Below are 17,880 nucleotides of genomic sequence, written 5' to 3'. Positions count from 1 at the left end.
GGGGAAGAACAGATCTAAGGGAACGTAAAGGACAACAGGGTTTCAATCTTGGACATGTTAAGCCTGAAATGCCTATTAGGCCTCCAAATGGAAATGTCATAAGAGGCCACGGGCTACCAAACCTAGAGCATAAAGGAGAGATGAATGGGAGCTACAACTACATGTTTAGGAGTCATCAGCAAATAGTCACCTTTTAAAGCTTTTGGGCTGGATAAGATCAGTGAGAGAGAATAAAGACAAGAGAGAAGAGAGGAGAGGAGACCCTGCTAGCACAATAAATGGGTTTCCCCCACCTTCCTTATTAATGGATTCATTGAAATATTTTTCAATGATAGTATAGTACTGTCTTCAAAAACATCTGACCAATTTCTACACCTATATATATATATATATATATATATATATATATATATCACAGACTTTAACATTCACATTTGACCATATTTGCAATATACAGTTCATAATCTTCAATACAAAAAAAATCTCTAAAGACTCCTCACAAGGGGAATATGTGGCAGATACTAACCCCAAACCTTTCTGTTTATGGACAGATAAATGAAAGAAAAATAAATGAGAGCTAAGAGAATAGGGAACAAAAAGTCTTCTATTTTTAAGGTAACAGAAATAACCTCACAAAATACAAGAATGACAGTACTTTCAAAAATAAACCAAACCAAATAATAAATATCTTAAACTTATGCATTATATTCTTTATCTTAGAGTTGTTACTACACAGTCTGAAATACACAAATGAGAATGCATTGTTAGTGGTATGAAAACAGAGAAGTCTCAATTCAAGGTATTTCAACAACTCTCCATCTTCTTGCTGTTTCTGGTTTCTATGGAAATGGACAGAGGTAACTGCTGGGAAAATAAGGACAAGGTACTTAAAAAAAAAAACATCTTCTATTCAGAGAAAATGAGTGAGAAACAGCTGGCAGTCAGCGGGAGGACGAGTAGCACTAAAGTCAATTTATGCTTCTGAATCTAAGTTTAGATTAGGGTGGACACAATCTTTTTAACACTAAATTCTCACTCCATTTGCCTTTCTGCAACAAAACAAGGCTCAGTTCTGGTTTAATCTAGAGAGGAAAAAAACTAAATTTTATCAGTAACTAGTTTTCCTATTACTTGACTATACAATTCATACACCAAATTTTATCTCCAGCATCATTTACGTTACTAAACTAATCATGCTCTCTTTATAGGACCTAATTTCCTAGGTGAAAAACCACCTATACTATCTTTGGAAATAGAATATATTTTTTATATTTATATGCCTAATTAATACTTAAAGACTAAAGTCTTAGGTAAATGCTACCCAAGAAAACCAAAAACAATTTAGCATCCTCACAAACAAGTAGAGCAACCACAAAATCATATAACTGCCCGATACTAACCCCAACCTCCTTGAATTCCAACTTGATCTTACTACAATTAAGAAGCCAAAGATGATTATGCTGGTGAAGTTCTTCCATCTGTGTCTCTTTACCAGTATCATCACTGGTAGTCTACACATAGGTTTAACAGAACCCATCAACCTCACAGTTCCTAATAAACAAGTAAAACAATTTCTTTGAGAATAAAAAATGCGTTTTATACATAGAACATGGAGGGCAAGAAGGCCATCATATCATACAAAAAATAAGGCAGAAGAACTAGATTATTTTACACAACTGATTACACATACTATTAAACTTTTACTTACTCCAGGAGTCATTTTAGTAATAATCAGCAGGATGTAAAGACTTTGTTATTATATCCTAAGTTTCAAGCCACAAAATCAAATCTGCTTAATCAGTGATATAATAAATAGTTGGCTTAAAAACATGTTTTCGTGTCTAAAACTTTTCTAAATGACCTTAGCAATGTTTAAAAACTGGAAAAATTTAATTATTCTTACCTCTGCAGACAGTCAAAATCATACCGCCTGAATTTTGTACTTCATCAAATTTGGCAAATATCATTTCTAATCTGCGAATAAAGAATAAATTTTGTTTGTTTTACATGCACGTTAAAGAGAAACAATTCCTTTAACTATCTCCCTAAGAAAAAACAATTACTGGATTGTTAGTTCTATACAACTCTTCTACAATTAACTTACTGTAAGGAGAGACAAAATCCATCTCTCTTCAGTTGAGAGAAGCAGCTAAATATAAGTAGCACTGTACATATTTGCAGGTATATTTCAGAAAAGATAACGTTCACACAAAGCAGTTTCCTGTTTCATTATAAAATTACGTCTCCAAACTCAAAAAAATACTTCAGTTCCAACTGAATGAATGTATCCAGCCACTAATACATTTTTTAAAAGTACATAAAATCATATTAAGGAAACTTAAGGCAAACATAAAAACAGTGAAATATAAAATGTCAGAAACTAAAGTAATGCTAATATGATTGATAATCTGATGTTTTCCCTCTTAATCTATTTTCATTCAACTCCATTAGTGCTTCTGATTATATATTCAGAATAATTACTTTCTAAACTTCTATTATAGCTTTTTGTTTAAAAACTTGTTTCTTATTACAAAAGCAATGTACACTCATTACTTAAAAGAAAATTAGGAAATGTGAATACGGACAAAGAACAAAAACTATACTATCCCACCCTCCAGAGAATTTATTTAACTGTATGCTTTCTGATGCTTTATATTCATATAAAAATTTTCTTCATTCCAATATTGTATCATGCTGACAGCACTATTTTTCAGTGCGCTTTCCCTTTACTTTCCAATATAGCATGCTATGATTTATTCTTAAATTCATGACAAAGATTTGAGGAAGGGAAGAGGCCATTGTCATGTTGTCTGTAACTGCCAAACATTTTTCTGACTTACTTTTATGTTTCTGTCACAATTTTATTTCTATAACACTAGTTTTAAGATTTACGTCTAAAACCTTAAGACCACATCCTGTCACTTTACTTGTAAAATGAAGATGCAGATACTTTTGTATCTAAAAAATTTTTTTAGTTGAAAATCTTCTAGGAATTCATTATATAGACATACCTTGTTTTATTGAACTTTGCTTTACTGCACTTTACAGATATTGTGGGTTTTTTTTTTTACAAATTGAAGGTTTATGGCCACTCTGTGTTGTCAAGTAAGTATATTGGCACCATTATTCCAACAGCATTTGTTCATTTCATATCTCTATGTCATATTTGGTAGTACGTTTTTACTGTCATATTTTATGGTGATCTGTGATCAGTGATCTTTGATATTACTATTGCAATCGTTTTGGGGTGCCATGAACTGCACTCATATAAGATGGGGAACTTAACTGATTAATATGTGTGTTCTGACTGCTCTATTTGACCCCTATACAAAAGATTACAGTTTTCAAATGAATGTAATAATCAGTATATTATACCAAATTTAATTTATTGAATTTATTATCCTGAATTCTTACGAACAAATGCTAGTGGAAAAGAAAAACAGTTAGTAGAACAATCATCTGAAGAAATGGGTAAACCAAATTCATTCATATCAGAAATGTGTCCAGTATTTTGAAGATTCAAAACACTACCCATAAAATAATGACGTCATATGCTAAAAGAATAGAAAAGGCTAAAATTATCACACCTTGTACCTATGCAGTCCTTCCCATCCCTTACCACCTGCTAGAGAAGCATCATAGAGAAGGACGACACAAGCATAGCACAGAAAAAAGAACTATGGACTGAGTCAGGAAGCCTTCAGCTTCTCACTAACTAGCTGTCACTGCTCTGGGTTGCAGAGTCCTCATTAGCCAAGTGTCTAGCCACTTAGAGGAGAAAGAAATCATAAATAAGAAAGGATAGGGTTAATAAGTCACTGGCATATTTCGGTAAGAACATAAAAATATAAGCTATCCACATAAGATAAAATCCTATGAAGCTGATTCTGATGAGGAGAAAATCAAATAAGGAGCTTCCTCTAACAACTAAAATTACTTAAAAAAAATAAGAAGAAAGGATTATTTCTTTAGGTCTATTTTAGTTTGAGCAATTGCGAAAATCTTAAGCATATATGTAGACACTTAATTTGTAACAAAGAGAACACTGAAGAAAGATGTTTTCACTAAGTAGTGCTAGGTCAAGTGGTACACATATGGGGAAAAAAATGTATCCAAATCCCTGTCTTAACCATTAAAACAAAACAAAACAAAATTATGTGTACTATAAACCTAAAACCTCAAGACAATTAAACAGAGAATGTCTTCATGACATTAGGGTAGGCAAAGATTTTTTAAGTCAGACACAGAAACGTTTAACTATAAAGGGAATGACTGAGAACTACATTAAAATTAAGTACTTATGGCATCAGAAGACATCAAGAAAGCAAAAAGGCAAGTCACAGGGTAGGAAAATATATTAAACGTATATATAGCTGACAACAGGCTTGTATCTAAAATGTATTTTTAAAAGTCTGGCCAATCAATTTTTTAAAAAATGACAGACCACCCCATTTTTAAAAACAGGCAAAAGACCTGAAAAGTTACTTCAAGAGAACATATCCAAATAGCTGATAAATATGAAATGGCGCTCTTCTTTGTTAGCAATGATTAGAAAACTGCCGATTACAACCATAACGACACATGCACCAAACACCTAAAATTAACAAGAATAAAACTAATGATGCCAAGTATCCGTGAAAATGTAGAATAATGGGACCTTGCAAACACTGCTAGTATGAATATAAAGAGGTACAACCACTCTGGAAAACTGTCAATATTAACTAAGGGTGAATATACCTTGTGGCTCAGCAATTCCACTCAGATATATTCCAAGAGAATGAATACATACGTACACCAGAAGACATGTACAAGAATGTTTTTAACTGCAGTATTCATAAAAACTATGAATTAAATACAGCTCAAAAGTCCACCAACAGTACAGAATCATAAAGTACAGCCTATTCATACAATGGAAAACTACACGGCAAGGAAAATGAACTGTAGCTGGATCCAACAATGCAAAACAACCTGAAAAAGATAATGTTAACTGAAAGAAGCAAGACATAAGAGTACATATAGTATATGATTCCATTTATATAAAATTCAAAAACAGTCAAAACTAAACCATGGTGATAGAAGTCTGGATTGTTGTTACTTTTCTGAAAGAGAGAAAAGAGAAGGATTAAAAAGGATTTGGGGAGGCTTCTGGAATGTTGCAATGTTCTACTTATTCACCTGTGTGGTGAATACATGGGTGTATTCACTTTGCGATAATTTACAGAGCTTTAAAGTTACAATTTACATATTTTTCTGTATGGATGTCATACTTGAATAAAAATGTAAAATACTTAAAGAAAAAATAATTTCAATATAAATTTTAAAGTATGTAACACATATACGTAACATATATACATACACAAATACATATTCAGACACACACAAATATATATGGTAACCTCATTTCTTTCAACCACATAAAATAATATAAAATATGTTCAACTGAAATTCTTGTTAACCCTAGAAGCAAAAAGCAAATGAATAAGTAAACAAAATGCATACTTACTGGATAATCTTATCACCAACAAATAATTGGTAATGGAAAAAATCTTACATGGTAAGATTACATGATAATAGAACATATCACTCCCTGTTAAGTCGCTTTGCTCTTCCTGATAACCCCTGCCAAAAATCTGATCAAGCCTCCACATCTAACTTCCAATTTACGGGATATAAAGACAGAAGAACATGTTAAATCACACCACAGAAAAAGAACTGGCAATATCCAGAATATGGCAAACTTTATAGGATAAACTACCTGACATATTCAACAAGTAAAACACATGGCAAAAAAAGTTGAGGGTATATAGAGATTTAAAAAGATATAAAACATATCAACTAATTGTCGAACTTTATTTGGATACTGATTCAAACTATTAAAACTATGTAGATACTTATGACACTTGTGAAACAACTAGAAATCTGAACCTTGACTGGATATTTGATATTATGGATTTGTAAAAAAATTTAGGTGTGAAGAGGTATTGTGGTTGTAATTGAAAAAAATATATTTTTTCCTTTTAGAAAAATTTTGGACAATGAAAAACGATGGACAATTATTGATGAAATGTTATGATGACTTGGATTTGCTTCAAAACAATACAGGACAAGAGTAAGTGAGTAAGGGTATAACATACAAAACTGGCCATGAGTTGTTAATTGTTGAAGCTGGACAATGGGTACATGAAGGTTCATTATATTATTCTGTCCACTTCAATACATATGAAATTTTCCAGAATAAAAAGTTAAGAAAAAATAATCCTTTCAGATTTCCCTTCAAATGGAGACTAAAATTTCATGACAAAAAGAAAACATAATTGGAATAATATCTCAAATAAAAATATGAACTCTGAGAAGTACAAAGTACCTTTGGAAAAAAAATGTTCAGATATATTAGAAGCTCATCGACAGGATCTTTACTGATCTGATTAATGCTACTCTACTTAGATACTCGGGATTTTTGTATTTGACTAGGTTTTAAAAGTATTGATTGATTCTTATATAGCTTTCTGTTATCCAGTATCAGCAGGAAGTCAAAAAATACTTAATGAATTAATTAATATTTTTACTAAATCCTTGTTTGATCATCTTCCAAATAATTACCATTACTGTCTGTTATCAAGATAGTTACCTGATGATAGTATTTAATTACATATTAAATAATATATAAATAATATATGAGTATATAATGAAAGTGTCCAAAAAAATTACAGGATCTTAAGAACTTTTTAAGTAGTAATAATCTACATATCCTTTTGTATCTTTTGAATTTTAAAACATTTCAGAAAATAAAAATAAACACATGAAATTAAAACTTTTAAAACCAGTGGCAAAAAAATAAACAAATTTAGCAAGACTTACCTAGCAGGGGAAATTCCTCTCTTTGAAAGGTCCACTCTTACTTTCTCTCCCACATGTCTATAAATCTCCACTACAGCCAATATTGCAGCATCTCTCACCTGCCAAAGAATTTAGAACTTAAAAAAAAGTATGTGAGATATAATAAAATACTTCACTTCAAAGTAATATTACACTAACAGACAAACTTGAGGCTCCAAGTTGGTTTTAATGTCTCTAAACCCTTGAGAGATTATGGCAAGGCATTAACAAAAACAAAAGGATCTGCCAAGAAACTTCTAGAGAAACCTTGTAAAAGGTTTTACAAAACTCTAAGAAACATGTAAATAAAAGTTACTAACGTGGCTTTTAAAAGTTCTTCTTCTTGTAATAAAGTTGCATAAAAGACTGCCAAAAAATTGTATGACTAAAAGTCATTAACACAGTTAATACATTTTCCTGGAATAAAACTGCCTTTCAAGAATGTGGCCCAAACTCAAACAGATATTTATACACCAATGTTCACAGTATCATAATTCAAAATAGCCAAAAGTAGAAACAACCCAAATGGCCATGCATAGGTAAAAATATTTGGTATACACATACAATGAAATATTATTCAGTCTCAAAAAGGAAAGGAAGGAAATTCTAACATATGACGCATGGATGAACCTTGAAGACATTATGCTAAGTGAAATATGACAGATACAGGAGAACAGCTATTGTATGGTTCCACTTTTATGAAATACCTAGTCACATTCATATGGAAAGAAAGTAAAATGTGGTTAATAGAAACTGAGGGGTTGGAGGGGATGGAAGTTATTGCTTAACGGAGAGAGTGTTTCACTTTGGGAAGATAAAAAACTTCTGATGGATGGGTGGATGGTGATGGCTGCACAACAGTCTGAATGTACTTAATGCCAATGAACTGTACATTTAAAATGGATGAAGTGGTAAATTTTATGTTGTGTACATTTTACCACAATTAAAAGGCAAAAAAAAAAAAATACGGCCTAAAGAAAGGAATCTGGAAGATAGCTCTAGTTCTCTTGCACAGTTCACTGTCAAAGAGCAAATGAAGAGACAGCAGAACTCTTTACAAACCTCCAGAGGAAGAGCTAGGCCTAAAGCAGGGAAAACCTTATCCAAGGTTATTCCAAATGCACAGCTGTGCCAAAAACGTTACAACCAAGATTTAACTCCACCAGAAGGGACAAGATCCAGAACACACCCCTATTTTATACCTACAGTTATATGAAGCTCAGGTAAAGAAATTTTCAACAAGTGATATACCTACCACTGGCACAAATACCCTCTGCTAAGCAGGATTATGACTGTTGGCAAAATGTTGTTATGCAACCACATTCAGGAATGAAGGAAAAAAAGCTGACAACCTGTCTGCACAATTATCACACAGGACTACAGAAGGGAATCGAGGTTATCTGTTATTCAGTTTTTCAAACTCAAGAACTATCCCTTAAGCCCCAGCTATCCTTAATACTAACTAAACAACTGACACACTTTGAGCAACTCATATGAATATAATGTGTTCTTAAAAACTAACTGGTGGATTTTGAAAAAAAAAATGTGAACCTTAATTTCACTACCTCCTTCTACCCGCTCTTCTCTTCTTTTTAAAATGTAATAAGAGCACTAGCAAAGAAGGTATAGCCAAAAATTAGTCAATGTAAATAAAATCTTACCTGACTGTTGGAATCTCCAAATAGGATACACAAATGTGGTACCAACTTGCTGAGGACTAGTGGTTGAGCTCCAAAACTAAATATAATTTGAAAAAAATAAAAAAGAGAATTTGGTCTTAATCAAACAGTAAACAAAATATCCTTACACTTTCTTCTTGTCTATATTAATAAGACAAACATGATAGAGAGCATGGGCACACATCATTAAAACATGAAGGATATGAGACACAAGCAAAAACTAATTCTAAACAATGTGAAATATGCAAACTTCAATAATCATGACTGACAATGAAAACTGTCAATACAAGATCCAACAAAGCAAAATGTTCAACCAATGGCACTCTTAAACCTGGCAACCTATCAATCACTCAAGAAAATATGAGCTTTTGCTTTAAAATAGTGATTTTTTAGATTCTAGGTCTCAAATTTGCACTCCAATAAAATCTTTATTTATGCTTATTAATTTCTGATGAGGTCATGGGTTGAAAGCAAATGACAAGAGAGCCAAAAACCACAAAAGTTGTGCAGACTGAATGCACTTACAAGCTCTAGATGGCAGAAAGGACCACAGAGGAATAAAAGAAAATAAATGAAGGTATAGTTAGAAAAAAGGAAGTAACATTACAGAAAAGTTGAAAGCTACTATATATTACCTATGTTGTTGCAAAGAACTTGAAAAAATAATCCAGAAAAAGAACAAACGCCCCAGTTTACAATTTCTTCAGACTGGAGTTCTGAGTTCTGTGGCATCTACGCTGTCAGAGCTCTGCATACGGTTACCAGACTCACTGTCTAGTTACCTGGGAGAGTCTTGTTCAGTCTATGATTTTCATAACCACCCATACGGTTCTAGAAAGCGTGGGGAAATATCTGAAATACCGCTGAGTTAAAATCAATTCCAAACTGGGTCCAGAACAGAAACAGATCCTAAGTTATATCAGTGTATTTGTTATATTACCATCTATTTTGGGTACCAACTATTAATATACTAAAGAAAAACACTTCTTATAACCGACTTATAATGTTAACAACATGAAAGATAACAATATGCGCACAAAAATTAACAGATAAAGGTAACAAATAAAATTAATAACTACTTAAAATGTATTTTCATAGCTTTCCTTGAGCTTTGTGAAATGGATTTTGTTTTGTTATTTTAGAAAAATGAAAAACATAGGTGGCTGTTTTCAGTAATCATAAAACTTACATGTTTAAGGTTTCAATAAGACACAGACACACGCCTTCTCGAGATCGAAAATTCTTGTGCTTAAAACCAGAAGCCAACTGTTCCCAAATATGCTATTTGAAAGAAAAGAAAAAATGTATAACAAAAAATTAAATTACTCATGTTACAACCTTTTATCTATTCTCAACTTTACTACCAACCTTATTGGTAAATGAATTTTCCAATCAGATTCTTCACTTCTCTACAAGTTTTTCTAAGCCAAATTTGCATTGATATTGCTCCCACATAATTTTTAATATCTTAACTACATTTTTAGCTTTTATATCTTTCACTTTAGATTTAAGTTATTTTCAGGAAAACTATGTCGAACACCTAAAAAGAAAAACTTTAGAATTTCCAAGGACACAGAATTTGTTGTAAGCTTTAGAAACCTTCAACAACAATGCTACCATTATTAACCCAGTAGTCTAGAAGCTTTTAAAAGGTCCAATGTTGCCTAGCAACTATTACAGACTGTCACATGAAACAGGTTTTTTCAACATTTTATAATTCAGGCTTTTCTTTTAACACTGGATCCAAATACTGAAACATATTGGACAAGGCATTTTACTGCTACCTACTATAATTTTCTTTTGGAAAAAGCACATATAAACCTATACAAATAATCCAAAACAATTATATGGGTTTGGTATCAGAAGGAATCCAACTTTATTTTTTGTAATATATAGCCAATTGCCCCAATCAATTCTTTCGCCACATTTAGAAACACCATCCTACCATTTACTAAATTCATGTGCGTGCACACACACCCCTTCCCCCTTTTCCTGGACTCTATTCTTTCTGGACTCTGTATTTAGTTCCACTAACATATTTCTTTCTCTCTCTGTCAAACTTTCTGGAAGGTAACTTGGAAGTTTAAAAAAAAAAAAACCTTAAATGTGTATAACCTGACTCACCAATACCATCTCTGGAATACTATTCTATATTAATACTTATATTTATGTCCAAGGATACACATATAAGGATGTCCCTTATAGTACTATTTAATAGCATGTCAAAAACAAGTTAACATTTGAATCACTAAACAATGTTGAAGGATACCCAGCAAACTGTTAATAAGGACTTAGTTAAATCTGGGAAACAATTTACTTTTACAATTCAATACTCTTTGGAGTACTGAAATTTTTTTTATAAAACATATAATATTATAATTTTTAAACTGTATTTTAAATGATAACATCATTGTGTATATTATAAATTCTGATTTTTTTTTTCCACTTAACATGAGCTACTCTTTAAGTGTTTACATGTCAACTTATTTCTGCTTGCCTTTTAAAACACCTCCATAGGGGCAAATTTTTCTACTGTATTCATAAAACATAGTCGCTGTTATAGACTATATGCCTTATATAATTAGCAACCACCTGTTATAATAAAAAAATTTTCTTTCTGTCTCTGTAAGAGTTGCAGAAATTAATATAACATTCAGTAATTCTCAAAATAAGCTTTCTCGCTTAACATTTTATAATATGCACGTAAGAAAAACCAGAAAATGATAAAAAATATTATCAGTATATTGTAAAATCACTAAAATCAGATTAGTTTTTTTTAAAAAGCATTAAAAAGTAGAAAATGAGAAAAAGAAAAGCAAAAACACAAGAAGTTAAATATAGACATTTTATCTTAAATTCCAACTTCTTTAAAGCATTAGCAACAATTCATTGTTTAAAATTATGGCTTTCATGTCCCCTAGGGACTGACTTGCTAAGATTACCCTCTATCCTTACTGATATTTTATCAATAATTAGCAAAATGAGAATTTTAAAATGTAGGCCTACCATAGGTGGTGCTACTTGATCCATTAACTTCAATATCAGAGTCTGAGCTTCATCACGAACCTTGTCTTTGGCATCTCCCATTCTGTCTATTAGAGCTACAATAACTAGAAAAAGGAAGAGGGAAAAGAATACTTTTATCTCCAATATAAGCTATATTTTACACAATTACAAACAGCAATTATTTCCATAAATGAAAAGTTAGGAAGTAAGCGAACTGTTAAATTCTTTATTCATGACACTACTCAGAAATAAATGAGAAGTCCCAAAAAATACATATTGCATGACATCCACTTACAATGATAATGTTAAAAAAAAAAAAGGAAAACTAATCATTATTTAGAGATATGTATAGATAGTCAAGTTCTACAAATCTGTAAGGGAATGATTATCCCAAAAAGGAAGAGAGTGGTTACCTCTGATGCCGGGAGGTGCCACTCAGAAAGTGCAGAGAGGGCACATCTAAGGATTTGTCAGAGTTCTAGTTTCTTAACCAGGGAATAGGCTGGTGCTGGTTTTATAATTATTCTTCACATTGTACATGTTTGATAGGTATTCTTCTCTATGTATGACATATTAACTAACAAAAACAAAAGCCTAGTCCACTAGGATTGAGGTCTTTCTCTACTAGGTCCAAGACTTTGGCACTATTCCCATGAAAGAAGGGAAGAAAAGCAGAAAAGTTGGAGTCCATTCCTGGAGAGTTTTCATGAGAAAGGTTTCTGTAACTACAAATCAACAAAACACCACATAGATATCACATCTTTTATGAGTGGAGGTGGAGAGAATCATTTGGGGGGCTAGAATTCAGAGGGCAAAGGTTTTAAAGTCAGCTCACTGGGCAAAAATATCTTATGGTCAAAATTATCTTTCTGTAATCCCTTAAATTACCACTGCCATTTAGTGTGTTGTTACTAGGTATGTGACCACATTATTTAATCTCTCATTGCCTTTCTTTCCTCAACCCATAAATGTTCGCAGCAGTACTCACTTCAGAAGATTACTGAAAATTTAAAAATACATTTAAACAACTCAAAGAGTGAAAAAAAACTGAGTAAGCTCTCTGTAATGTGTCACCTACTATCCCCTTCATGGCTATCATCCTACATGTTCAAAAGCAAAGAAATTAACTTCTTTTGTTTCCCTTTTGACATTACAGCTATAATCTTCCTTTTCCTGAGGCAATGGAGGCTGAGGCCTAGTTTAAACAAGGGCAGGAGGAAAAAATCTGGAAAGAGGTTTTCTCTAGTTTATTTATAGATGAATATAATTAAATGTGTATATATGACTTGATGCAAATATTTTCTACAATGTAACAATGTCTACAATGAAATAACCAGACTGGTGTAATAATAATCAACAATACTTAAAGAAAAAAGAAATTACATTCTTTTTGGAAGAAAATGAGAAGCCAACTATACCAAATGGAATGATATCATCCCAGAATCTGTACTTAATGAAGGAAATGACTGTGTAAAAAAAAAAATCAAAAGTTTTTGCCATAAAAATCATGAGCCTAATCATGAGGCAACAAAAATACTTGTCGACTGGAACAATATAAATCCTCATCTTGCTTAGATGTATCGTTAACACTAGAGAAATTCATCAATATCTGTAAGACTTTGGTTCTGATAGCTTCTGAGAGGGCAGAAGACAATAATAAACACTTTACATTAAGTATGTATTAAGCACATATCTAAGATGTATACATGAGATAATTCTATCTCATTTAATCCTCGTAACAATCCTATGAAAACAGTAGTGGGGAAAAAAAAAATAGATACTTCATTCTTTAGTGGTAGAATTTAACTCCAAAAAGAAAAATGTTGGCTCAAACAGAGGCTCACCTCGCTTCAATATTAAAAAAAAAAAAAATGTAATAAAACATAAACTACAAAAACAAAAAAAACCTCATGATACATAAACTTAGAATTATAGCTATTAAATTAAAAACAAAAATTCATAAAGTTTTTCCATTAGAATCCCTTTTTAACACATACTCTCTTGGAGTCAGAGTAAGATTTATTCCTAGCTCTATCAGTTATTAATTATGCAAGATAGTAAACTTCCCTGAACTTCAAAGTTTCCTTGTCTGTGAAATAAGAAGGGATACAGGCCTGTACCTCACATGGCTACTGAAAGGATTAAGTAAAACCGGCAAAAGGCATCTTTGGCAAGCCCATAATAAGCATTCAGAAGTGTCGGCAGTCTTTCTCACAGAATTGTACATACTATAATGACCACCAAATATCATTCAACACGATGAACATTTAATAGATAATTATTGGGAATCCAAAACAGAGCTTTTCACTCTGTAGATTCTCAAGAAGAACTTGTTAAACAAAAAGAATAAATCTATCACAGATTGGAATGTGGGTAATGAAACATGGAAGAAGTTTAAAGCACTGCTGTTAGCATATTTTATTCTCTTATTGTACAAGATACAAACCATTTTATAAGATGCAAAACTGATGACCAGGTATCCTAACTATTCTAATATTCTTTCTACAATACCATTATAGATTAAGACTATCTGTTTAATATTTGTAAAAGATGAGATCCTTTAATGAATTCAGTTATAAAACCAGAGTTGGTGATCAGTGTTAAAATATAAGTTGTAATTTTTTTGTTTGAAAATTTTATTTTTCCACAGTACATGTGGTCACAAAAGAAAATTTAAATATTTCATATTAAAGAATTACATTAATATAGACCATACTCTTTTAGGAACTTTGTCTAAAACTGAACATGAATCTCAATTTTCCTAAAACATCTCTTCACTTTAATGTAAAAAGATAAAAAATATCTGTAATATAGCTAATCTAAGTGCACCAAAAGAAAACAATTATCACGCACATCAAGTTATATATAACTAGGATTATATTATCAAAAACTTTAGCACATAATTTAGTTTGATTACTTTCTTTTATAGAAAGGCTCTTAATAGTGGTTTGGTTAAGGTTTAAGACAGGGTAAAAGAAGAAAGCTAACCCTGCGGCTCTTAGTCTTAGAACCTATTTAAGAATACACAGGTATACTGCCTATCTTGCAGAGGTATCATACAAGTATCATACAAATCAGAAATAATGTGAGGATGATCTTTCATTTATGTAAATTAGATAAACCCAGTAACTGCATAAAAAATAGGCATTCAATAAAGAGTAGCAATGTTGTGATGAAATTTTCCTATTTCCACATAGACTCTCAAATAATTAGAAGTTCTAGTTTCACTAAGGACAATGATGAGTCTTAGGGTTCAAAGTGAAAACAATATTGACTAATAGTAAATGTACAGGGATAACCAGAGAGTAGGGGATTAAAAGATAAAAAACAAAACAAAACAAAACTTTTACGTATAAGAATACATAGATATGTGAGAATGTGAGAAACATATGAAAAACACTAACCAACAAAAACAACTTTTAATTTATTATGTATTTATGGGTATAAGAATCACGGAGTAAAGAAAAATTCAGTGTAAAGTGAGGCTAATCTGAAAAACTCCTAGATGTTGAAACCTGAAATCAGTCTTTTTTTCAAAAAAAGAAAGGACCATGGAAAAGAGGAGAGGATTTCAGAAAGAAAGAACAGCACAGCAGAGGCATAAACAAGTCAGCCAGAACTAACAAGAGTGAGCAAGTTTCTAATTAGCTAGAATGAGAGAGAGAGAACCTGCTGAAGATCATAAATAAATAAACTACTGAGATGGAGAAGAGACACACATGCTGAGAGAACTGGAACACCAAGGAGAGTAAAACAGAAGTAAGTTCTGGAAGTAGGACAGTCCTAAGAAGCAACAAACTAAGATTCTGGTGCCAGAACTCTCACTACCTCAATGTGAGCAGTTAGTTCATTAAACCCCATCTGGCCCTCTTGTACCTAAAAAATAAGCGATGTATGTAATATCTAGAATTATTCTCTCAAGTCTAAATACCGTCTGTAACAACTAATAAGAGGGAGCTACTATAGGGCAGGGATCACAAACATAAACACCTCAGTCAGGGAGGTGCGGGAAATGCCGAAAATGAACCAGGTCTAAGAACGGCAGTATTCCAACTTTGCTGTATTATAACTGATATTTTCAGTTATGAGGAGACAAGAGGAGGCTGAAGGGACTCATGAACTGGAAAAGCTTAAGATCCAGAGAAAAGGAAAGCTAGGACACAGCTCCAGCCAATAAATTACACGGAGTGGAAGGTCAGGGTTGCCATACTGGCCAATTTTTCAAGACAAGCCGTAAATATAAATTTTTATGTAAAACTTTCTAATTTTAAACACTGATTCAAAATGTTTTAAGAAAATACACATAAATAAAACACATTCACAGAGCACAGTTCTAAACATCTATCAAAGGATTTTAAGCAAGAGATACAGTAAAAAATCATCTTTTCGGAAGACATCCACACAAAGAATGAACTGGAACTAGGTATTGACTTAAAAAGGAATAACAAAGATAGGGAAAGTCATTAAGATGCTTCTGCTGAAAGGATAGCTAGACAACAAAATAAAAGACGAAACTGGCAGAATTTGGTGGCATACCAAATGTGAAGAAAAAAGCTGACCAAAAATAATTATAAAAAAAAAAACAAATTTAATCCATAAAAGGAGTTAACAAACATCTGAGGTTAACACCTTAAATCTTTCTACATAATAAGAATCAAAGCTACTCACCAAAGGACTCCAAAAGGCACATGAAGGTCACTCAGGTTTAGAAAATAGGTCAGAGCCAACTTTGTAATCTTAAACTACTATACAAAGAAGAGCACTGTACTAGTATAATGCTCCTCTTTGCAAATACACTGTAAGTAAGTGCTGCTCAAAGTATGGCTGGTAGCCCAGGACCAGTCTACAAACTACTTGTGGTAAGAAAAATTGAGAGCGTTTATAAAATAAAGTTTTTGAAATAATCTGACCAAAGTAATTTTATGTTTACTGAATCTAATAATAAAAAATATGGTCTTGTATTTTTTTTCCATTTCATTTTGCTGTAATTTATAGTTTGAAGAGTAATGCTGTAAGTTATTTAAAATTTTTAATGTTACAGAAGAAGTAAAAGATATAGTAAAATTTTTGAAAATATAAGGTAAAAATCTATTAGCACTATATTTAGTAAGTTTCTTACTTTTCTTTGCTTCTTTGTCTCAAAGGGAATATAATTATTTATTTGAATATACTTAAAATCTTTTATGTCTCGGTAAATTATAATGCTAAATAGCAGACCTCTGGATTGTACAAAATTACATTTTTGCATTTACAGAGAATTAATATTGTTAAAAAAAAAACTATGAGGAAAAAAAAATCAGCATGTCAAAATCTACAATGATTTTTAAATAAAGTTAACTTACCCATTGCTACATAGGACTTAAATCGTGTTGATAATCTGTCCACAAAGGCACTTAGAATTTCCAATCCCATTAATGATACCTATAGATGGGAAAAATTTTAATGAGTACAAATTACCTATGCGTACTTTAATATCAATATATAATTGTTGACATATAAAGATCTTCATATATTACCAAGTTTAAAAAAAGATAAGGAGATAGAAGTATTCATGGGTAAACATGAATACTCTCTTCTTAAATGGTTCAATAATTATAATAACAATGTGTAAACACACAGGAAGATAGTGATAAAGCATATCTGGCAAAATGTTAATAACTGATAAATTAGATGAAGGGTAAACAGGAATTTATTGACTATACCTGCAACTTTCCTGTAATGCTGAAATGTTTACTGTGTAAAACAGTTAAAAATTAAGAGTACCTTTAATTATAGAGGAATTCCAGCTTCCATCTAGGATGGAGAAACTGGAAAAAACATCATCCCCATTTTAAACAAGAAAGTCAAATAATCTACAAAACCATATCTATTCTTGAATTTATTGGAAAGCTGAGGTTGCAGAATAATCAACTAGCCTGAAATCTAAGGGAAGACAAATGCCCCCAAGGAGAGATGGGACATTAGCAGTTAATTACATGTGACAGAGGATAAAAAAAAATGAAACTATCACCCAAGTGGATAAAAAGAATTCAGTTATATTTAATTCATTGTTAATATCTGAGTGTAGGCTAACATGAAAATACAGAAACCCTAGTAGCCACAGACACAAGAATAGTTCACACCCACTTGCAGGCTCTTTCTCCACAAACCTCCGAACACTCATAATTAAGACTGAGGACAGGGGAGGAGATTGGAGAAAGTATCTCTCTGAGGAACAGGTCTCACAGGAAGAGAGCACCTGCCTCTGTAAGAAAGGTACAAACTTTTCCCATAACCTTGTCCTATAAGAAATAAAAGTTGAAGCTACTGAGGGAAGTAT

The 17,880-nt window shown here is 32.0% G+C and overlaps 1 protein-coding gene across 4 annotated transcripts in view; it reads right to left on the bottom strand.

Annotated features, from left to right (window-relative positions):
- The window catches only part of CLASP2 (cytoplasmic linker associated protein 2), a 149,749-nt gene that overhangs the window by 121,547 nt on the left and 10,322 nt on the right, over positions 1 to 17,880 (bottom strand). For all 4 annotated transcript variants that reach the window (XM_039843427.1, XM_039843429.1, XM_039843428.1 and 1 more), the window contains exons 2-7: positions 16,904 to 16,982; positions 11,562 to 11,665; positions 9,745 to 9,836; positions 8,538 to 8,613; positions 6,859 to 6,956; positions 1,904 to 1,974 (exon numbers count right to left, since the gene is read on the bottom strand). In XM_039843427.1, coding sequence (XP_039699361.1) covers positions 1,904 to 1,974; positions 6,859 to 6,956; positions 8,538 to 8,613; positions 9,745 to 9,836; positions 11,562 to 11,665; positions 16,904 to 16,982 — 520 coding nt within the window. The remainder of the gene's footprint in view (positions 1 to 1,903; positions 1,975 to 6,858; positions 6,957 to 8,537; positions 8,614 to 9,744; positions 9,837 to 11,561; positions 11,666 to 16,903; positions 16,983 to 17,880) is intronic.

This window comes from Pteropus medius, unplaced genomic scaffold, assembly GCF_902729225.1.
Source record: "Pteropus medius unplaced genomic scaffold, Ma_sr-lr_union100, whole genome shotgun sequence".
NCBI classification, from domain to species: domain Eukaryota; kingdom Metazoa; phylum Chordata; class Mammalia; order Chiroptera; family Pteropodidae; genus Pteropus; species Pteropus medius.
The sequence above is the reverse complement of the archived record's forward strand: the minus strand, read 5'-3'. Positions and strand labels throughout refer to the sequence as shown.